The sequence below is a fragment of the Nasonia vitripennis genome, chromosome 1 (genome assembly GCF_009193385.2).
Source record: "Nasonia vitripennis strain AsymCx chromosome 1, Nvit_psr_1.1, whole genome shotgun sequence".
In the NCBI taxonomy this organism is placed as follows: Eukaryota; Metazoa; Arthropoda; class Insecta; order Hymenoptera; family Pteromalidae; genus Nasonia; species Nasonia vitripennis.
The window spans coordinates 35,476,640-35,499,909 of NC_045757.1; the positions used below are offsets into that span (position 1 = coordinate 35,476,640).

The 23,270-nt window shown below is 34.0% G+C and overlaps 4 protein-coding genes and 1 long non-coding RNA gene across 9 annotated transcripts; 4 read left to right on the top strand and 1 right to left on the bottom strand.

Moving 5' to 3' along the window:
• Positions 1-1,471: 1,471 nt before the first annotated feature.
• LOC116738471 lies at positions 1,472-5,120 on the bottom strand. The gene is made up of 4 exons (XR_004344405.1): positions 4,209-5,120; positions 3,958-4,123; positions 3,443-3,647; positions 1,472-3,361 (listed from the first exon to the last, which is right to left on the bottom strand). It is a non-coding gene; the product is annotated as an uncharacterized LOC116738471 (long non-coding RNA).
• LOC103317814 lies at positions 4,565-11,599 on the top strand. Of its 5 annotated transcripts, none has more exons than XM_032595743.1 (4): positions 5,141-5,325; positions 9,313-9,646; positions 9,744-10,657; positions 10,746-11,095. In XM_032595743.1, the coding sequence occupies exons 1-3, from the start codon at positions 5,317-5,319 to the stop codon at positions 9,818-9,820; spliced, it is 420 nt and encodes a 139-aa protein (XP_032451634.1). In that variant the 5' UTR covers positions 5,141-5,316; the 3' UTR covers positions 9,821-10,657; positions 10,746-11,095. The 5 variants fall into 5 exon arrangements, with proteins under 5 accessions (XP_016836939.1, XP_032451634.1, XP_032451635.1 ...); XM_032595744.1 differs by having other exon boundaries at positions 9,759-10,657; XM_016981450.3 differs by lacking the exons at positions 9,313-9,646; positions 9,744-10,657; positions 10,746-11,095 and adding exons at positions 4,565-4,648; positions 5,694-6,347 and having other exon boundaries at positions 4,961-5,325.
• Positions 11,600-12,986: 1,387 nt separating this feature from the next.
• Positions 12,987-14,729, top strand: Or267 (odorant receptor 267). The gene is made up of 8 exons (NM_001190678.1): positions 12,987-13,256; positions 13,328-13,533; positions 13,616-13,841; positions 13,900-14,003; positions 14,088-14,187; positions 14,256-14,366; positions 14,453-14,608; positions 14,679-14,729. Exons 1-8 carry the CDS (start codon positions 12,987-12,989, stop codon positions 14,727-14,729), a joined length of 1,224 nt encoding a protein of 407 aa, NP_001177607.1.
• Positions 14,730-17,921: 3,192 nt separating this feature from the next.
• Positions 17,922-19,651, top strand: Or268 (odorant receptor 268). Its single transcript, NM_001190679.1, has 8 exons — positions 17,922-18,191; positions 18,255-18,460; positions 18,536-18,761; positions 18,820-18,923; positions 19,019-19,118; positions 19,189-19,299; positions 19,377-19,532; positions 19,601-19,651. Exons 1-8 carry the CDS (start codon positions 17,922-17,924, stop codon positions 19,649-19,651), a joined length of 1,224 nt encoding a protein of 407 aa, NP_001177608.1.
• A 1,284-nt stretch (positions 19,652-20,935) lies between these two features.
• On the top strand, positions 20,936-22,784 carry Or269 (odorant receptor 269). The gene is made up of 9 exons (NM_001190680.1): positions 20,936-20,948; positions 21,081-21,346; positions 21,407-21,612; positions 21,683-21,908; positions 21,969-22,066; positions 22,153-22,252; positions 22,334-22,444; positions 22,508-22,663; positions 22,734-22,784. The coding sequence occupies exons 1-9, from the start codon at positions 20,936-20,938 to the stop codon at positions 22,782-22,784; spliced, it is 1,227 nt and encodes a 408-aa protein (NP_001177609.1).
• The last annotated feature ends 486 nt before the right edge of the window (positions 22,785-23,270 follow it).

Sequence of the window (23,270 nt, forward strand, 5' to 3'; positions counted from 1 at the left end):
GCAATGTTGTTAACAGTTGATGCAAAGAAATACGAATAATAAGTAATGATTGATTTATTTTGAAGTTTTAGCTAAAACATCATGCCAATAATTTGGCTTCGCGTGCTATAGTTTGTAACGGTCCGGACTTATGTACTCCGCGAGCGACGCGCGAGAAATGCGAACGCGAAAAAATCCCGAAAAGGGAGTATATCAAAAAAGTGATCAGTGCCAAAGCAATCAGCGAGCATCTACAGCGGCGGCTGCCTGGAAGGGGAAGCGGCAGCAGCAGCAGCGGCGGCCGCCTGGAAAAGGAAGCGGCAGCAGCAGCAGCGCCGGCGCACTGGAGGGGGAAGCGCACGGCAGTGGCTCGGCGCAGTAGCTCCTCAGGGGATAAAAGGCGCCTCATCCAGCTCCTCAGCCTCATTCGCTCGACCGAGCTCGAACGGGATGGAGCAATACGGCTCCCTCTTCAAGTATAATTCGCCCAGAGCAATATTTTTGTGCTCGAGTTGAGGCGCTAGCAATACGGCCAGTTCCTTATAATTGCGGTTTTAAATCAAATTAAATTTTCAAATGTAAACATTAAAACGTAGAGAATAATAAAATTATATGCTTCTCATATAAATATACATTTTAAAATTTTTTTTATTTTAATATCTGTGTAGTACGACTTCAGAGGCAATACGTCCACTGAAGGTCAACTATACAAAACTTTTGTCAAACGGAACACTTTAGAGAAATTACGTCTCAGGAGAGAGCTCCGATTAAGACGAGTAGCTTAAACAGTAATACAGCTGTTTGAGTGAAAATCTTTTTTAAATGAATGAAAACATAATTCTCTTTTCAGGTATATTAGCCTTGACTACAATACGTCAGTCAACGACGAAATACTAACAATCGCTTATACTATAAAATTTTTATCTCTAGAATATTTCAAGGGCATTACGTCTCTGAAGAAAATTCTAGATAAGGAGAGTAACCTAAATAGTAATATATCTGTTTAAGTGAAAAACTTAAAGTAAAATTCAAACACAAAATTTAATTCTAGCTATATTAGTCTTGGCTACAATACGTTAGCCAAGTACGAAATACTAACAACGCATAAGTCAAATAATAAGAAGAAATTCTAATACCACGACATCCCGGACCACAAAAATAATAAATTTCAAACCGAGCTAAGTCGGAGCGTTTCAAGTTCTGAAGCATATCAAGTAAACAGTGCAATTTATGCACTTTTGACAATAAAGTAGATCATTTTTTTTTAATTTTTATCTAATTAATTAAAAATAATCTCAAAAGCTGCCTGATCTAGTTCTGAAAACTGTAGAATATCACTCAACGCAGTGTATACTTTTTCTATTGACGGCTGTCTCTGAATTTCTGAATAATATGATCCGAAGGCAGCTCGGAAGGCAAAGCATTTTTTGGACGAAAGTCGAGTAGACTGCCTTTTCAGACTTTTAATGGTAAAAAATTAAAAACACAATTATTTAATTTATTGATCACTCAATGTATTTTGCAAAATTATATGAATTATTCTACAATAATTATATGTTTTCCAAAAGAAAATTTTACTTTTATACCAAAAATGATGCACACATATCTAAAAAACTCTAAAGTACAAAATTAAACCGAAGCGCGTCTAAATTCGCTAGTAAACTTAAAATTAGCATCGCTTTTGGTCGAACAATCCCGAAAATTGTGAAGTAAAATGTAATTTTAAATCTTGGTACAATTGTCAATATAGTCCATCTGTTGTTTACTCAAATATTCAATGATTTTTTCGAAAATCTGATCGGGGGAATCAAACTGCAGGATCTCACTTAATGCGGTAGATACATTTTCTATTAACATTCTTCTAGCACAAGCCTTGTTAAATTTAATTTTTAACATCGATTTACAAATCGGGAAAAGAGTTTTGTATTTTTTAGTTGTGAATTCTTGCACTAGTTTATCTTTTCGCACATATCGAGCCAATAAGTCTACCGGTTTTTACAATAAATCGATGTATGCAATCGAAGTATCCTCAAATTTTCCATTTTCCATGGCCATCAGTTCATCTTGATACTTTGAGTAATAATTTGAAATGTTTAGCTTTTTTGACACTACTGGCTCCTTCTGGACGAACAATTGATTCATAAAGTATATCTCTACCGTTGGTATGAATCGTTCAAGTCGTTTTATGATTGATGGCAGGGGTCTTCCGTACATCTCGTAATCCGAATCCAATCCGAACCCGATTCTCTTCACGAATTCTGTGAATTTGAAGTGGTCCCTCGTTTTGTCTTTCAAAGTCATAGGCTTGTTGGGAACTTCAGTGAATCTCTTCGCCAACTTCGAGGCATAAATCGGGTAAAGGTTCTCGTAATTTTTAGTCTTAAACTCTTTTGCAATACGTTCATTACTAGCATAACATAGCAATTGGTCTGCGCGTGGCTTTTTTAATACATCGAAGTGCCTTCAAACTTGTGATAATTCATAGCCAACATCTCAGCTTGACACATTTTGTAATAATTTAATAACTTAGGTTTATTAAAAATGGTTCAACAAAACACAGCGACTCGATCGATCCTGACAATCTCCCTAATTAAATTCTTCATTGTTTTATTTATCGAATCCTCCTTCAGTTGTTGAAAGAGCTGCTTTAAGTCATATTTTATTATGCGACTACAATACTCTCGGTGTATCTGCATCTGATCTTCGATTAGCGAGTTATCGTCATCCATCTTGAAGATCTTGCAGACTGAAAAGTCTGTAATGCTGTCTGACGATCTTCGTGACTTGTCCGTGACGCTGGAAAAAATTACCCGGTCCAAAGGTACTCGTCAGAGCTAATAGAGCCTGTTTCTTTTCGCAAAATCAAATTGAACAAAACTCAGAATATTTAAGTGAAACTACAGTGTTTATGTTGAGATTATCGTCTCGAATTTCTGGGGCTCACTTATCAGGTGCTTTCGGCGCCTTTGCAGGTTTTCACGTAAATCTAACCTACGTAGGCTTTAAAAGGGCAGAAAAACACGCAAATATAGGTAAGCTAGAACTCCGGGCAGTTGCTGCTAAGTGGCGAAGTATCGTCTCAAATCTGACGTGGAAAATCACGAATTTCTGGGGCTCATTTATCGGGCGTTTTCAGTACCTTTGCATGTTTTCTCATTATACAAACCTACGGAGAATTGAAGAGAACGAAAAAATACGCAAATATAGGTAAGCTAGAACATCGGGCACTTGCTGCTAGGGGTTGAATCATCGCCTCGGATCCGACTCCAAAAATCGCGTATTTCTGGGGCTCACTTATTGGGCGTTTTGGATACCTAGTACTTTCTTCTTCTCCCTCCTGCGTACTTGGGACTTCACATTCTACCATCAGCAAATACTGCATCTATATTAAAATATTTAAAAAAAAATTAGCGATATAAAGTGCAAAGCAGGTGATAAACATCTAATTATTACAGAAACATACCAGTCGATGCACGTTCGTGATCTTCAAAAGAGAGTAGTAAGCAGTAACTGACCAGTTTGTTCTTCAAACAGTTGTAATGGAATTAAATTATTTACATGACAAGCATTAGAAGTTTGTGGAACCATGTTGGTCTGTACTGCATTGGATGCTTGTTCAGCTATACTTGCTTTGTGCGATTGCAAAAGCCTTGTTGCAAACGATAAATCTGCAAAAAATTCCATATCGAATCAGTTGTTGATAGACATGCAATAAATAACATGCTACAGTTTGTGGGCAATTTCAAAATCTGTGATATACATTTTGCAGTACTTATGCAAGGCTGAAATTGATAGTCGAAAGTCGAAACTCACACTCAACTTTAACATGTCAATCTGTAAATGTCGACGATGAATATCAGCATGAAATTGATAGTCGAAAGTCGAAATTCACACTCAACTTTAACATCTCACTGTGTAAATGTCGACGATGAATTTCAGAATCAGTTACTTTGTACTACACTAATAGGTTATAATTACCTCTAGTTGCTTTATCATGCACATCATGGCTGACGTGCAAAGTGTATGAAGAATTGGAGGATTCATCTTCCAAAATTAATACGCAGTCGAGATTTTGGTTACTCATTTTTTAGTGGGACTCTGACGCGAGTCCAGTATCAAAATAACAGATTTTGAACCACTATTTCTGTAACGAGAAGAAAGTATGTAGCATTTTAATAAATGCGATAAATGGTCGCATGCAAGAAATAGAGATATTTCGCTGTACTTACGTAATGTAATTGTCGTGTAATCACTTTTGTCTCGATGAAATTTAATATACTTATAACCTCAAACCTCACATAGTCACATGGCATACTCATCAGTCACCATCGCGGTAATCAGCTCGCCTACACTGTAAAAAGTTTTGCGGAAGATTGCCATTTTCATGTACGAAATCACATGCTTCAACGACGTAAAGTGACATGTGACTGTAACATTACCACGTTGAGCGGGGGTCCCTCTATATCGTCGGTATTTTTCCCATGCTCAGCGGTGTGATTTTACCGAGAGTAGCGCGACGACTCTCGAGTAAAATTCCCGAATTCGTGAACTTTACCGGAGTTGGTGGATTTCACAGATCGAGCAATGGGACCCGAATCGAAATCTTTCCAGAACGAGAAAGCACCCACGCAAATCAGCAATTTATTTATACATCATCTTCAAGTAAACGGTAAATGAACGCCAATAATATCTTATTATGTTTTATTAATAATAACTCGCCGTGCAAATGTAAGCGTGAACTCATGCGAAACCGAATAACGACGAAAGAGGTTATGTATTGCGTCTAATTTATAAAATCCTTTAGAAGAATAAACATTCTTCTAAAGAATATTGCTATAAGTAATTAATGAATATTACAGACAAATTTGTTTTATATAACGAAAATATAAAACTTGTTTTAAATAACGCAAAATATCTATGCTAAAATGTTGAAATAAATGTATGTATAGTATGTAAATCATAAATAAATAACTTTTTTCAGATGAATTTCACAGTTGATGATTTTATAAATATTTTAGACAATCAAAAAACTTACTTGGTACGCTTAAATAGTAAGCTGCATTTTGAAACCCAATTTGACACGCAAGGTTTGAAGGATATTCAAGAAGTTATCATAGCTGCTTCAAAAGTATCACAACAAATAAGTAGAGTGATTATACAATTTGAAGAGAAAATTAACTTGAGCACTTTGAGATTGATCATCGACCAAAATATATATTCCATGCGATGCGTACTTGATAGAATATCACGTATCATTTCTGAGAGAGAAGTACATTCTAGCCCAGAAAGCTTGGCAGATACAGTGATCATTGCCTCAAGTGACGAAAGCGAAGAAGAATGGCTATGGTGAGTGTTTACATATTATTTCTATTATTTACCTTTCATGTAAATCATAGTCAATATTTTTGGATGTATTGCATATGAATATATGCATAATATAATGAATTGTTGTTATTTCCTACAAAGAGCAACATATAAAATAAGTTGAACTGCTAGTTATTCTATATATGTGAGATTAACTGTTAGAGTACCTCGATAAATTATTCATATTCTGGTTATAATTACAACAATTTAAGATAGCTTTGTCTTATATATATGCTAATCTTTATAGGAAGTAAACACGGCAGAAAAATGGCAATATTTTGTGGCACGTCTAATAACTGCTACTCGGATTACAGCCAAACAATGTCTATATTATGAAATCGATTTTCTAGCAATACATCAACTTTGGCCTGACCAAACTATAATAGTGGCAATATTTTAAAAGTAAACAATCCTTTCATTTTCCTTTAATAAATATATCCGAATACAGTCAATATGTTTGCGTGCGATAACTGTACTTCAGTATTCACAAATATTATATTATACAATGACCATCAAAAAGTGCACAGAAGTTCTGTAGTGAATAAGATAACATGCGTCTATACGGGTTGTCGTACTGCTTTAAAAAATTATTTGAGTTTTAGAAAACATTTAGTACGATTTCATAGATCTCATTTTTGTTATAGTTGTAAGCACAGTGGATGTCAATATAAATGCACTAGTGTATTGATGCTTAAAAAACATAAAGAAATTCATTCAAATGTCAAACGCAGTTTTGCAAATAAAATTTCACATTCACAAATTAGCAGCCTCGAGATACCTGTATTTCCAAAATCATTAAATGTAAACAATATTTTGAATCCTTTGAAACGACGTAATGCTTTTACTGAAATCGATACGGGAAAATTTACTAATGATTCTCATAATCCGCCAAAAATGATGAAATTAAGTAATGAATGTAATGAAATTGACATGAATCATAAAGATGTATTGCGTACAGAATTTTTAGAAAATTCCACCGTACTTGATCTTTATTCGCATGGGGTTTCAAGAACTCATTCGTTCTCTACAATTGTAATGGCAAAATCAAACGATGTGTTAGAAAACGCAGATTTTCCAATTTTACAATCAATCGATTTTGATAAAAATAAATCAAGCCATGACCGTAATGATGAAAATATCGAAAATACGCCAAATTCATTGACAGTAAATTCGTTGAATTGGGAAGTCAAGCAATATATATCTTGTGAAAGAAATGAAACTGAAGTTGTAGATCTCATACAAAACTTAGCGAAAATATACCTACAATTATCAGTCAAACATTTCGCGACTGAATCCGTTCTTCAAGGGGTCATGAATGGAATGTATTCTGTATTTGATTCATGCAAAGCAAAATTTACTGAATTACTTTATCATTCAAATGTCAATGATAAAGACAATGTTAGTAGCATTTTTTGTAAAAGTTTCAATAGCTTTATTAATTCACACGACCCGAAAAACGGTATTTTAAGAAGTACTTTTACGAGAAAACAATATTATAAAAAAGAATACAATTTTATTCAACCCATTGAAGTACCGATTTTAGATGATGACGGCAAAGAAACGCAATGTTATTTCAGCTATGTACCCGTACTAGAAACCATTAAAACGTGGCTGCTGAATGATAACGTTAGACCATTTTGCATAAATCCACGAAAAAGTACTACTGCTCAAGGTTTATTTGATGTTAAAGATGGGAATGTAATAAAAAATAGCGAATTTTTCAACAAAAATAATACTGTACAGTTAGGTTTTTACCAAGATGCTTTTGAAGTATGCAATCCACTTGGCGCATCAAAATCCAAGTTTAAGTTGATCGGAGTATATGTCACTTTGCTAAATTTACCGGCTTTTCTTAGATCAAAAACTGATAACATCAAGTTGATAATGTTATGCAATAACAACTTCGTAACTAAATTTGGTTGGAAAAAAATTTTAAGAAACTTACTTTTAGATTTACATACATTGGAAAATGAAGGTATAAATATTACTATCAACTCAGAGCATATGAAATTCACTGGAAGCATAGCTGCATGTATAGGCGATAACTTAGGTAATCACTCTATTGGTGGTTACGTAGAGAACTTTAGCTCTGCGCAGTTCATATGTCAATATTGTGAAATAATGCTCAAAGATTTTCGCGAAAATCCTTTCGATCGAAAGCAACTAAGAAATATTGCTAATTACGATAAACATGCTGCAGAAGCTGAGTATTTAAAAAAACCAGTTAAAGGTATCAAAATGAAATCTCCATTAAATCAACTTCAAAATTTTCATGTTGCCGGACCAGGTCTAGCTCCATGCGTAGCTCATGACCTTTTCGAGGGAATAGTTTCGTATGATCTGTATTTGATAATAACATATTTTATTAAAAAAAAATGGGTACGCTTAGGTTTATTAAATTATAGATTGAACACAATCAAGTTAAGTAACGAAACTAAGAATTTTATTCCTTATATTAAAATGAATTCAACAAAAAAAATATTAACTGGCTCAGCTAGCCAGCTTAAGAGATTAGTGTTGATTCTTCCCTTGGCTTTATATGATAGAATAAAGGATCCGTATGACGAAGTCTGGAAGCTTCTACTTCTTTTAAGAGAAATATGTTGTATAGTTAGTTCACCAGCATTAAGTTTTAATCAAATAGCAATTTTATCGAATATTATATCTGAGTATATATATTCAAGAAGCACATATTTTACAAACCCGCTAAGACCAAAGCACGAATTCCTTATGCACTATCCAAAGCTGTTTTACGAATTCGGGCCATTAAAACACGTTTGGACGCTTAGATTTGAATCAAAGCATAGTTATTTTAAAAGCATAGTAGAAAGCTTGAGAAATTTCAAAAAAATACATATGACATTAGCAGAAAAGCACGAATTATTACAAGCTTTACTTGAACGGCAGTATGATATTGTCGTTGAATCCAAAGATGCAATACCGTATATATCAAGCGAATACGAAACTGAAATTTCATCATTAATAAATGATTATATTTCGAGCAATTCAAAGACAATATCACATGTCGCCAAGAATGTTACTTTTTGCAATATACAATATTCAGAAAATATGAGTATTTGCATAGGTAAAAATACTTTTGGAAACTTTATTATCTGCAACATAAAATATATATTAATTAATGATAAATTCAATTACATTTACTTTGTTGGGTGGACCGATGAGATTATTCCCTTCGAAGAGTTAGGAGTTTACGAAAAAGTAGAATACAAAGGTTCAGAAAATATATCCCGATGGCTCAGTATTTTTCCGTATTCCTACCTTTTATCACCTGATCCTTTACCAACATACAACTTGAAATCCTATCCTGTTTACTTGATGAAATATTTGCCATTTGATCCGATGGCTTAAAAAAAATAGTGAGTATAAATTGTGTATTAAAAAATATGTGATTCCAATTTTAAATTGTGATCATTGGTGATGTGTATCTAATCTTAATTTTACTGCTGCAATATAAAAATCACTCGCACAGACTTCCTTATTCCTTCAGTCCTTTTATTTCCAAAAGCTACTGATATTGAAACTCTGTCAATACCAAAAATAATAACTACTACTTTGAGATTTAATACTAACTATTAATATTTTTACAATGAAACATTCAATTATTATAGACTAATAAGTATAGGTAGATGACACATGATATTATGAAGTTAATCGTACTGACAGAATTTTCAATATCTTCTAAACTATTGTTTAGTACAAAAATGTACAAAACTATAATTTTTTATCATTTCATGCATGTTTGTTAGGCATTTGTATTTATATAATACATATAACAATATATGTATAAACATACACTTTTTTATTCATGCACTTTATTTATTTTTTATTTATGCTTCGAATTCTATTAATGGCTCGAAAGCAAATAAAGTGGCGCTTGCAAAAAATTAATATTATCATAGAAGTTGTTTATTGAATTTATTTATAATTATAAATTGTTTCTCTTATTAGATACTGCCAATAAAAGTTTGCATCCGTGATCGGCTGCGCCGACTTGCTGTCATCGTACAGGAAAACTCAACCACATTAGTCAGAGATGTAATTTCTGCAGCCAGTGCAAAATTCAAGATAGATGGCAAATCTTTAGTCTTAGAAGAAGATGGAGTTGATCTCGATAACGATCTTCTGGTGATAGAATGGAAGAACAAGCTATTTATGGTTCTACAAGAAAATGAAAACTGGTCTCCAATAAACAATCCACCAACTGAATCCAACTCTTCTTTTCAAGAAAACAAGTCTCTTAATGTTGAAACAGATTGCTCCAAAAAGAAATGTACTACATCAGGTAACTAATTTCATCATATGAAAAAAAGTTTTAAAATTAAAGTAGATTATTGTATCTATAAAAATAGTTGTTTTACGTTAAAAATTAATTTTTTTAGATGGTAAAACTTCAGAAAGTGATACAAGTGATGCTCCAGAACAGAAGCGGTCAAAAATGTCTCAGACGACAGACTAGGAATCTGTTGAAGTACCCTGGAAAAAATTAGATTCTCAGACGCTATTAAATTTCTCAAAAAATTGGACTGGTCTCGATAAAAAAAAGCGAGATTCAGCGATTACTCGAGCAGTCCATTACGTCGTTGATCATGTACGCGAAATTACAGATCATGCTCCAACAGCTGCCTTTAGAGCACTAGCAAGAAAAATGTGTTCTAAATATAGCGATGTTTTCGAAGATAAATTATCTGATGGTAGTCGCGAAGGCACAGGATGCGCTACATTAGAGAATAAATTAATTGAAAGGAACAGATACCTGAACCGCCCGCACATGACAAAAAGTCTGCAAGGCACCTTAAAACTACCTTTAAAAGATGCCAAGAAATATAAAGCGTACCAATCTGGTTGCATACAATGGCAGCCGAATTTCAATGAAGGCCATGATGAAAGTACAACTGAGGCGTTAAGACAAGTTTTTTTAAATTTTGACCCTGTTGAAGTTCTGGAAGAAAATCGGTTTGCTGAATGTGTCAGCAATTTCGCTGCTTGTTACCCATTACAGAGGATGCATTTGAACCAAAAGAACGTCCAACTGCAGTGACTATAAAAGAGCTATGGCCATGTTTGTTTACGTATGAATATGCAAACATCCACTTTCAATTAACTTAACCAGCTAACTGGAAGACAAACTGATAACTTTATGAATCAATTTCAACAATATGCAGAAAGAATCTTAATACATGGTCATATAGCAACTGATGCAGTGGTGTCTGAAAATTTTAGAAAATGGAGCGTTGTAAATATCGTTTTCAACTATTTTCAAGAGGACTATAGAAATCTTTTTACAATTGTAGAGGTAGGCATGAGATCAATAAATAATGTAGGTCAGCATAGTATTAAAAAATACTTTTTAGACAAATAAATTATTATAATTATTTTTTCAGACTGATGTTCCTATCGAAGATATACCGACTAAAACATACCCCCACATAGTTGTTTTTGGAGGATTACCAAAAGAGGGTGACAGCGATACTGATCACGCAACAACTTATTGCGTTGTAGTCGATGGTATAGCATTTCCAAAGAATCCGTGTATTATTGAAGCTCTTAAGTATCTGATTGTGGTTTATTTTAATTTTAATCATACTTATGAAAATGCGTTTGCTCATTTCTTGGAATTTCTTCAGAGATGTTTTATGGAAATATATCCAATTGACGGTAATAGAAGTAATGTACAGATCATTAAAAAAGTTCAAACTTTTATAAAAAGAATTAAAGCCATTGAAATACAGGATATCGTTTAAAAAGTTCTTTAATTCTTAAAAGAATAAGAAAAGCTTATTTGTATGCCAACAGAATTTGACATTATAGTTATTAAGTAATTATGTAGATCATGACAATAACTTACATATGATTGCGAATTTGCGATAGAAACTTATGTACTAGCTTATAAGTGCTTAGATAATCTAAGAATTGTTTTTTTTTTTCGTATCTCATACGTCTAACAATAAGTGCCTGCGAAAAAGTTATAAATTATTGCTAAGTGCGTTAGAAAAATTAACATTACAAATGTTCTTATGTTGCGTTAAAGAAAAAGTGTATAGAAATTGATAAAATAAAGCATGTTCAATCGTATCCCCTGTCTTATACTCATAACCTTACAAATATAGTAGTTAATTCTAAATTCCAATATTTTTATTATCCCTCATCTACGTAATTTTACCGCACTATATGCAAAATTACAGCATTACGGTAATTCGTATTGCATCGTAATTTTTCAGGTAAGTTTACCGAAATATTATCATTTTACCGTTTGCCGGTATATTTACCACGCTGAGCGTAGGTCTCTATTGATTCCCACGCTCAGCGATGTAATCTTCCGCAAAACTTTTTACAGTGTAGGGCTACCAACCTAACTACTAACCGAAATTTCATTTCCGAACATACTATGTGGCTCACTTATCGGGCGTTTCGGTGCCTTTGCACGTTTTCTCGTAAATCTAACCTACGTAGGCTAAAAGGATACGGAAAAACACGCCAATATAGGTAAGCTAGAACTCCGGGCAGTTGCTGCTAAGTGGCGAAGTATCGTCTCAAATCTGATATGGAAAATCACGAATTTCTGGGGCTCACTTATCGGGCGGTTTGGATACCTTGGCACGTTTTCTCATTACTCTAACCTACGTAGGCTTAAATGATACGGAAAAACACGCAATTGCAGGTGGGATAGAACTTCGGGCTGTTGCTGCTAAGTGGCGAAGTATCGTCTCAAATCTGACGTCGAAAATCGCGAATTTCTGGGGCTCACTTATCGGGCGTTTTGGATACCTTGGCACGTTTTCTCATTACTCTAATCTACGTAGGCTTAAAGGATACTGAAAAATACGCAAATATACGTAAGCTAGAACTTTGGGCAGTTGCTACTAAGGGTCGAAGCATCGCCTCGGATCCGACCTCGAAAATCGCGTATTTCTGGGGTTCACTATCGTCGAGTATTTTTGGTATTTTTATTGACTTAGTAAGTAGATGAAATATTGATATTTTCTTACTTAGTGATGAAATGCTTTTTGAAGAGATTTAAGTTTGTTTTGAAGTTAACATATTAAGTTATACACTACTAGTTATGTTTCTACGTTATATCTATGAGTTTTCTTCGATGTTGTACGGTAGTTCTATTTGTCATGAATTTCAACCTACGAATGCGCCTTAGAACGCTTTCCGTCGGCGAAACGAAGTCTTTAATAAAATATAGCGATAACTGCAATATTCAGCATAATTGGTGGCGAACAAATATACGAATGCGAATGTTTGATGGAAATAGAAAAATACAACTAAAGCTAGCAATGAATATTGGAAGAGTTGTAAGGGTTGCGCAATTTTCTTTAAACATTCAAGACTGACGCATTCGATGCTTAAATATAAGCTTACTAGCGGTGTTGATGTGTAGTACGTAACATATATACAACGTGTACAGTAATTTATGCTGTATGAGGTATGCCATTATGTCCGAAACAGTGGGATTGCAATCTTTATAAACTTTGTCCGCGCAAACAGAAAATAAAATTATTCTAATTAAGCTGTTTATTGATACAAAAGCGAGCTTATGTAATTAATAGCACAGTTTAATACGTGACGAGGAAACTAGGTGACAAGCAATATTAAAAAAAATTGTTTACTTTTCCACAATGTCTCAACCAACAGAAGACGATCTCGAGTACTATTTCGCATTTAATTTAAAGTTACTGGCTTTGGTTGGCTTTAAATGTAGTATGGATAAAAAAGAGAAGGGCTTGGGATTCGTCAATAAATTGCCATCTTATATAATGTGCATACAGGGAACAATTTTGTCATTGTTTGAGGTTTATCTTCTCCGAGACATATATAAGGATGAGGATAAAACGATTGTAATGCAAGTTCTCAGTCAGGGAGTTGAAAATACTCTCAATGTCTGCAAGGTACATTACTCCTTTTGTTTAACTTATGTCGCATATACGAAAGTGTCATTAACGTGGAACGTATTCAATAGGGATTTTTCTTAGCCTATTCCATAGAGCGGATGGAAAATGTACTTCAGGAGATAAAGTTTCTTTGGAATACTTATCGCCCGAGTCCAGATAATCGAAAAATTATTTTGGCTGAAGCTCAGCAAACGTATTCTTATTGTAAAATTTATTTTTGTGTTCTTGCGAGCTGTTGCACAAGCTATTTTCTATGCTACTTACCAGCACTTTTGTAAGTATATTGAAATAGCTTGAGTGTATTTTCTTGTTCTTAACGATTTAAAAAGCCATCATACATTTGCGATGTACTTCAGCAAATTAGCTCAACAATATCGTGATCGAGAGGCAAATAACTACACGTATGACTTTTCTCAGAGGCTCTTACTTCTGAAATATCCCTTTGATATACCCAGCATACCAATCTACTTTTTGGTAGAATTACAAGAAGGGTTTTATCTATTTTACGCGGCAGCTTTATTCTTCGTCAGCGGTGATACCTTGTTCGCCCAAACTGTGACTCACATTTGTTTGCAGTTTAAGGTAAAAATAACTATTCATATCTTTGACTTACATGAAGTCCTAAAAATCCGTACTTTAGATTTTAAAATTTGACATCGATGCCATGTTCAATCCGGAGAACACAGGGGAAAAAGATCACTTGAATCTGGTTACTTTTATTAAAAGGCATCGTGACCTCTTGAGGTAGATATTTGAAAAAACACATTAATATTTTAGAAATAAATTAAGGTGAACGGTGGTATTAATATTTTATTCTATCTGCTTAAGAGTTTGTGCGTTGATCGAAGAAGTTTTTAGTCCGATTATTCTTTCAATGATGCTGTTATCGTCGATAGCTTTGTGTGTCGACTTGGTTGGAATACGAGGGGTTGGTGATATTCTATCTGTAAAATAAAATTTGACTAGAAAAATAAATTTACATTTTGCCTTTTATAGACAATGGAAAAAAATAACTATGAAGAAACTGCAGTTGTTATAACACTCATGATGTTGACCTTATTACAAATTTTATTTTATTGTACTTTTGCTGAAAAAATAACTGAGGAGGTAAATCTATGTAGTATTTTTTCTGTCTGCCTAAAATCTATGTAGTATTTTTTTGTGGGTTTATTTACTTATACCTTATTTTATAGACAAGATCGTTAGCAGATACAATGTACGGCTGTAACTGGACAATGAAGAACAATAAGCTAGGATTGTACATCCACTTGATGATTTTGAGAGCCCAAAAGCCTTTTCAGTGTACAGCGTATGGCTTTTTTCCAATCGGGCATTCGCAACTTACAACAGTAAATATTTGCATAAATTAAACTTAATACCAAAAAATTCTACGCAACGAATTGAAACGATTTTTTTCAGATTATCAATACAGCTTTTTCATACTACATGATGTTACAAACTACAAGTTAAAATTATTGAAAAAAATAATTTAGTTTATTGTTAGATATGTACATCCACAAGCGTACTCAGCGTGACACACAATTCACGCGCGCGCATACATGCATGCATCACGCACACTTCAGCACTTTGGCAGATGAAACGCCAGGAGCCGCGTGTTTTTCATGTTAGCAAATAAAATAAAAAAACTTGTTGTTTAAACTAGATTAATTTTATGAATTGTTACAAAGTATTTCTAAAACGAGATTTATATACTAATTTTATTCCATACCGTTTGCAACATTTTTTTTTTTTTTAATCAATACCTCTACGATCAATAGATAAAGCCAAACGCAGATATATACAACATATCATTCCTGCATAGTATATTCGAGGTCTATTTTGATCGTGCGCGCTATTGTCGCAAAAATTATTAATTTCTGTATAAAACCCTTTGCTGCACGCAAGTGAGGAAGAGTCCTACACTGCGTCATCGGACAATGAACTCGGTTTCGTAAATTAATAATCACCTCGGAACATTCAGCAAAACTCAATATGTGCCCAAACATGTAATTTCCTGGAATACATGTGAACTTCGATGCGCTTTAATAAGACATGTAAAGCGTTCGTTCGAGTAGAAAAACAATGCGTTCTGGTATAATAAAATATGCAAACTAACTTCGGAGATCCAAGGCTTCGGCGGGAGCTACTTAGGCAGTTCTGATCCAAGTACCGAAGCAAGAAGACCGTAGGTGAAAAATGACTCTCTATAGGATACCGTAAAGTATTGTACACTTCAAGTATCAAATTTAAACATTTCGTTATGCGATGACTGTCATTATGGTATTTGCTATCTGATTGATTTATTTTTAAACAGGTAAACATTCATCATCGACAAGAATCGAGAATTGAATTTAAAATAAGGAACTACTGCATAAATATGACATCAACGTTAACGGCATTGCGACCTTTGAGGATTTTGCAAGACATAATGATACTCGACACAGATCAAGTAGGTTTTCTGAATGTCAATGAAAGTTAGCAGACATCTAATATACAACGTTGTATAAGGTACTATTGAAAACTTTTTTAGAGTTCTGATTAACAAATCCTTCAAAACTATTTATTCTCGCGATAGAAGCACCATGTTCTTGCAACGTTCAATCGATTTCTTGTGAAATAGCCAAATTTTCTAGGCCTGATGAGTCTGCCGAGTCGTGCACAAAGGGGTCCGTCCAGCTCAATTACTGGATTTGATAAAATTTCCATATTCGGAGAGAGCACGGGGAATCCTCCATAACTTATCTCGCGATCGAGGCTCCCTGTTCTAACTACGTTCACTATATTCCTTGTAAAATAAATAAATTTTCTAGGCCCGGTAAAGCTGCCGAATCATGCACAAAGGGGTCCATCCAGCCCGATTACTAAATTCGGTAAAATCCCGATATTGGAGGAGACCTCGGGGAATCCTTCATAACTTATTTGGTTATCAAGGCGCTCCGCGCTTACCACTTGTTATCGATACCTTGTGAAAAACCTGACTTTCTAGGCCAGATAGGATTCTCAAAAGGTGCGCAAAGGAGTCCGCCCAGCCCGAATAAGCAGACTTACGAAATTGACCTTCGGAAAATCTGGCACAGCGTTTGTCCTGGTCGAGGCACCCTGTTTTAACCTCGTTTATTCAATCCTTTGCGAAAAAAATTTTTTTAGGCCCGGTGGGTCTTCCAAATCGTGCGCAAAGGGGTCCGTCCAGCTCGATTACCAAATTCACAAAATCCGCCAAATCCCAGATGATTGGATAATCCTTCATAACTTTATTTGCGATCAAGGCACCCCACAACTTTCTAGATCTAGTAGGTCTTTCGAAAGGTGCGCAAAAGGGTCCGTCCAGCCGGGAATAAGCAGACCTGCGTAATTGTCCTTCGGTATATCCCGCACAGCGTTCGTCGTGATCAAGGCACCCTGTTCTAACCACTTCTAGTCGATTCATTCTAAGAAAACACAACTTTCTAGTCTCGGTTGATCTCTCGAAAGGTGTGCAAAGTAGTACCCGAATAAGCAGTCCGGTAAATTTTTGGCATCAGCAAATTTTTTACAACTTTTCTCAAGATCGAGGTTACCTGTTCTAACCACTCTTATTCAATTTCTCATGAAAGCGCACAACTATTTAGGCCCGATGATTCGCGGCTGTTAAAATTAATTTTTTATAATCTGAAACATATTACAATACATTACTCATCAATGTGGTTTGTATTGTCAACTTTGATTATGTAATAGAGCTCATTTTAAAAAATGATTTTCTTACCTTTGCTGTTGAAGCCAAATTATTAGTGAATGATAACGCTAAAAATTATGGTGTATAAATAAAAATTCGCCTATTACTTTAAAAGTAGTTGACAAAGTTAATGAATTCTTTTTTCTAATTTATATCACGCATCATTGATACCTGAATAATCTTAAATAACTTAAAACATTGAAAATTTAACTTTCACAAAGCTATCTCTGGGCGGAAGTAAAGTCAAATATAAAATTGCTGATATTTTTGGATGTATAAAGTTCACTTTAACCACACTATATTCTAATACTTTTCGCAATTGCAATACTTTTAATAAAAAATTGTAATTTTCAAAGCCGATATAATTATGTTTTTTTGCACTGGAAGATATCTCCTGTGTACTGCACTATATGTGTGAGCACCCACTTTAGGTATATAAATTCTTATCGACATTTTACTATGTGCTATCATGACTCTCAACCGACGACTGTGTCTTAGAGGGGTTAACGATAGGCTGCTTGACGTCTGACAGAACGGGCATAAATAAAATATAGGAATGATTGCAATATTGAGCATAATTTGCTGGAAAGAAAAATATAAATGTGAATGTTTGATAGCAATAGAAAAATATGGCTAAAGACAGCAATGAATGTTAAAAAAGTTAATATGCGATGCGCAATTTTCTTTAAAAATTCAAGAATAATGCATTCAAAGCTTAAACAGAAGTCTCGTAGCAGTACTGCTGTAAAGAACGTTACAAGCAGTCCAACGATGACTTATTTGTATAATATGAGGTGAACTTAGTATCACTTTAACTGCGACATTGCAATGTTTATAATTTGCGTTAGCGAAAACATAATTTGAAAGCGTCATAGTTGAAGGACTGATTGGAAATATAGCAGACTTTAAGAATTTATATAAGATTCAAAAAATTTGTTTTCTTACCTACAATGTTGCCACCGACAGAAGACGATTTCGAGTACTATTTTGCATTCAATTTAAAGTTACTGTCTCTCGTAGGCTTTAAGTGTAGTTTGGAAAAGAATGAGCAGAGCTTAAGTTTTATCAATAAATTGCCATCTTATATGATGTGCATGCATGGAATAATTTTGTCTATGTGTGAAGTTTACTTTATTCGAGACATATACTCGAATGAAAATAAAACATTAGTCATGCAGATTCTCAGTCAGGGAATTAACAACACGTTGTGCATAAGCAAGGTAGATTTATCTTTTTGTAGAATTTGGTTAAAATGTAATGTTTATTATGGATCTCTCCAATAGGGGTTCTTCTTAGCGTACTCTATAGAGCGAATGCAAAATGTACTTCAAGAGATACAGTTTCTTTGGAAAACTTACCGCCCAAGTCAGGACAATCGAAAAATTATTTTGGCTGATGCCCACCGAACTTTTTTATTTTGTAAAATTTATTTTTGTGTTCTTGCAAGCTGTTGTTCCAGTTATTTTCTCTGCTACTTACCTGCACTTTTGTAAGTGTATTTAGTGCATGCGTGTTATATTTTTGAAAAAATTCTAAAACTGTCATGCGTATTTTATTTCTTCAGCAATTTAGCTCAACAATATCGTAACCGAGATGCAAACAATCATACGTATGATTTTTCTCAGAGACTTGTACTTCTGAAATATCCCTTTGAAATACCCAACATACCGACTTACTTTTTGATAGAATTAGAAGAAGGCTTTTATCTGTTTTATTCAGCAGCGTTATTTTTCGTTAGCGGTGACACTCTGTTTGCCCAAACTGTGACCCACATTTGTTTACAGTTCAAGGTACATGCAACCATCATATATTTACAATTCCCGAATTTGATCTAACTGCATTTTTTAGATTTTAAAATATGACATTGACGAAACATTTAATAGTGAGAGTACAGGAGAAAGAGATCACTCAATTTTGGTTAATTTTGTTAAAAGACATCGTGACCTTTTGAGGTAGCCGTTTAACATTTTTTAGCGCGTTTTATACTTGATTTGAAGTTATTGTATTACATAATAATAAAGAAACTAATGAGTTTTATATGCCTAAGAATTTGTGCGTTGATTGAAGAAGCATTTAGTCCAATTATTCTTTCAATGATGCTTTTATCGTCGCTATCCTTGTGCGTCGGCTTAGTTGGAGTACGAGGGGTTCGACATGTTTCCTTTTTAAACCATACCATATAATCAGAAAGAAAAATGTATGATCCTTTTCTTACAGACAATGGCAAAGCACAGCTACGAAGAAACTGCAGTTGTTGTTACTCTCATGATGTTAACATTTCTACAGATTTTATTTTATTGTACTTTTGCTGAAAAAATAACTGAAGAGGTACAATAATGAATACTTACAATTTATGAACCAATTTTTTTGTTTATTTATAAATTTACTTTTATTTAATTTTGCAGACCAGATCACTAGCGGACGCCATGTACAGCTGTGATTGGACAGTGAAGAACTATAAGCTAGGATTATACATCCAACTGATAATTTTGAGAGCCCAAAAGCCTTTTCAATGTACAGCATGTGGATTTTTTCCTATCGGCCATTCACAACTCATGACAGTAAACATCTCGAGATAACTTAATACCCTAAAAATCTGGCGAATAAATAAAAATGTTTTTTTTTTCAGATTATCAATACAGCTTTTTCATACTACATGATGTTACAAACTACGAGCTAAGATTATTAGAGATATTTAGTTTGTTGTTAGATACATACTCCGCACAAATACACAGACGTAGACACAACGCCCGCATAAACCGCGCACATATACGCACGCCGACACGACAGTACAGAGGCCCTTGTGACACTTCGTGCTTTTTTGTTAAAATCAAAAGCATGAATAGGACCTTTTTCGCGCAGGGAATATCAATAAAAATCCAAAGATTTTTCAGTTCGTTTACCATACGTAGAAAGGGGCTTTTTCATACAGGCTGCGAAAAGAAAGTTTTTTGTAGTGTGACTTTTTATTTTGCCAATTTTTTAAAGAACGTTGCATGATGATACTTGTAGCAAAACTCACCTTATTGCTAAGTAATTACAAAAACGTGATGTGCACTAAGGTCTGGTGAGATTTTTGTTTTTGGTTTTTATCTCGTATTACTATTTCTCGTACAAACTCCAGACTAGGTTTGGTAAAGTCTACTGTATGCCCTTGGCACACAATATACTATTTTTGTATGCTTTTATGTGAGCAATAAATTGAATAAAATAAAATTTTATTAAATCGTATTTAAATTGGAATTATACTTACTACTTCATGGACGTATTATAAAAAAGATTAATGGATACAATAGTTGTCATCATAATATTAATCGTTATATTCGATGATGATACTGGGACACATGGCAAAACTTGATGAGCCAAAACCTGTGATTTTCTGGTATGATGAAAAAATAATTAATAAATTATCAGATTATATACACATTTTATTCAAAGATTTTAATTTTGTATTTTCAGAGACTTGCGGATACGAAAGTGAGTGCAATTCCAACCAGCGGCTCTGATGCATCAGCAACAACAAATGAAGTTTAAACCTCTTATTATAAATAAAATTTTAAAAAGTCATGAAAATAATATATGAACGTTATACAAATATTTTCTTGTGATTACTAATTATTTCAACCCTCTTGTCCACCGTTCCGTATACATTCAACCGTAGTACAGACCATCATGAGCTAAAGCAAACGACTGCGTCTAGAAAAGCTGCTCTATGTCTTGCACAACGAGTATTTTAATAAAATAAAACAAAAATAATGCTATGTTACACGATGAGCAGAGCAAAATTTAAGCATAAATGACTGACGAGAATATATAAAATTATGACTCGAGATAATAAGGAACATTAGAAGGGTCGATATGCGACGCATATTCTTCTTTCATGTGGTGCCATTAAATATTCAGAGACAATGCATTCGAAGCTTAAGCAGAACCTTACTGGCAGTGCTGATATGAAGAACGTAACATGAAAACCAGCGGTGAGTAATTTTGATGAACGTATGTTTTAAACGTGTTTAAGAATGATCCTAATCCAGTAAATCCTAAGATATTGTTGGTACGTGAAATAACGTGCGTCAGCAGAAAGATTTCTTTAATTAACTCATTCACAGTTAATCAACCGACAGAAGATGATCTCGAGTACTACATCGGATTTAACTTAAAGTTGCTGTCTTCAATAGGCTTAAAATGTAGTTTGGAAAAAAATCTGAAGAGCTTGGGGCTTATTAATAAATTGCCAACTTTTATAATGTGCATACACGGGCTCATTTTCTTCATATTCGAAAATTATTTCATCCGAGATATATGGTCAAGTGATAAGACTCTAGCGATGCAAATCCTCAGTCAGGAAGTCAGCAACATACAGTGCATCAGCAAGGTATATTTCTTTTTTTGTAAAGCATACAATATATACATTTGTCTTGGTTCTCTCCAACAGGGATTCTTCTTAGCGTTCGCCATAGAGCGAATGCAAAATGTATTTCAGGAGATGCAGTATCTTTGGAAAACTTACCGCCCCAGTCAGGATAATCGAAAAAAAATTTTGCTAGGTGCACATCAGACATTTTCATTTTGTAAAATTTATTTTTTCGTTCTACTCAGTTGTTCAATTAGCTATTTTCTCTGCCTCATACCATCTCTTTTGTAAGTATATTTCATTCTTCATCGAACAATAAAAAAAAATTCTCATACGTGTTTTCCATGTATGCTTTAGCAATTTAGCTCAGCAATATCGGAACCGAGAGGCGAACAACTACACGTATGATTTTTCCCAAAGACTCGGACTTGTGAAATATCCATTTGAAATACCCAACATACCGACTTACCTTTTGATAGTATTCCAGGAAGCATTTTATCTATTTTATACTGCAGCTTTATTTTGGGTTAGCGGTGATACCTTGTTCGCCCAATCTGTAACGCACATTTGTTTGCAGTTCAAGGTAATAACCATCTTGATTGAAATCTGCACCTGATCAAATATGATGAATCGTGCCTTTTAGATTTTAAAATATGACATCGACGCAACATTTAATCGTGAGGATATGAGGGATCACTTGAGCCTGGTTACTATTGTCAAGAGACACCGTGACCTTTTGAGGTAGATATTTAATACTTATACATTTATTTTAAACGTCTATGCATTTGAATATTAGTAGAGTAATTAACGAGTCGTATTTGCTCAAGAATTTGTAAGTTAATTGAAGAAGTTTTCAGTCCGATCATTCTTTCAATTATGCTATTATCATCGCTGAATTTGTGTGTAAATGTTGTTGGAATACGAGGGGTTGGTAATATCTCATCTTTGGACAATACTATATACATATGGCAAACTTATACAAATAAATTTATACTTTTTTTATTGTAGACGATAGCAAAAGAAAACTATCAAGAAACTGCGATCAATGTAACCATCTTCATGTTGACATTTCTACAGATTTTATTTTATTGTACTTTTGCTGAAAAAATAAGTGAAGAGGTAAAGCAAATTCATCTGCTAATTCTTTTTAGCCGCATAAAATTCAGAACCAATTTTTTTTAGACCAGATCACTGGCAGATACAATATACAACTGTGATTGGACAGTGAAGAACTACAAACTCAGATTTTACATCCAGCTGATCATCATGAGATGTCAAAAGCCCTTTTATTGTACAGCGTATGGATTTTTTCCTATTGGACATTTGCAATTAACAACAGTAACTATCTGGACAACAGTCTATATCATTAAAATCAACGCGATGAATTGAATCGATTGGATCTTTTCAGGTTCTAAATACAGCTTTTTCATACTATATGATGCTACAAACTATGAACTAAAATTATCATAGCAATAGGTTACTATTTTCAATACAGATTACAGCCATATAGTATAATTGATTTGAATAAAATGTATTTATATATATATACTTTTCTATGAGTCAATCAAATAAGAATAAATATATTTGAACGCAATGAATCAATACTTTTCATACTTCTACACTCTTATACATATTGACTGAAGGATAGATCAATATAGCTACAAAATAATTATGAAGAAGCTCCAAAAAATACGTATGTAAATGAGTTGGATAATCATTGAGTGAAAACCATGCCTCTTTTAAATCTATACGCAATGCATATGTAATACTTCAAAAGCATTGTATTTTATATCATTTCATTCCATATCTCTCATCGCATACGTGCCCATCAATATATTTCCAACAAAAATATACACTTCCGCATGCATATGAAAGTACACGTACAGTCTTTTTTGCATAGTTTAGTACATCCGATGTGTCTATTTTAGTTTTGCGCGCAGTTGTC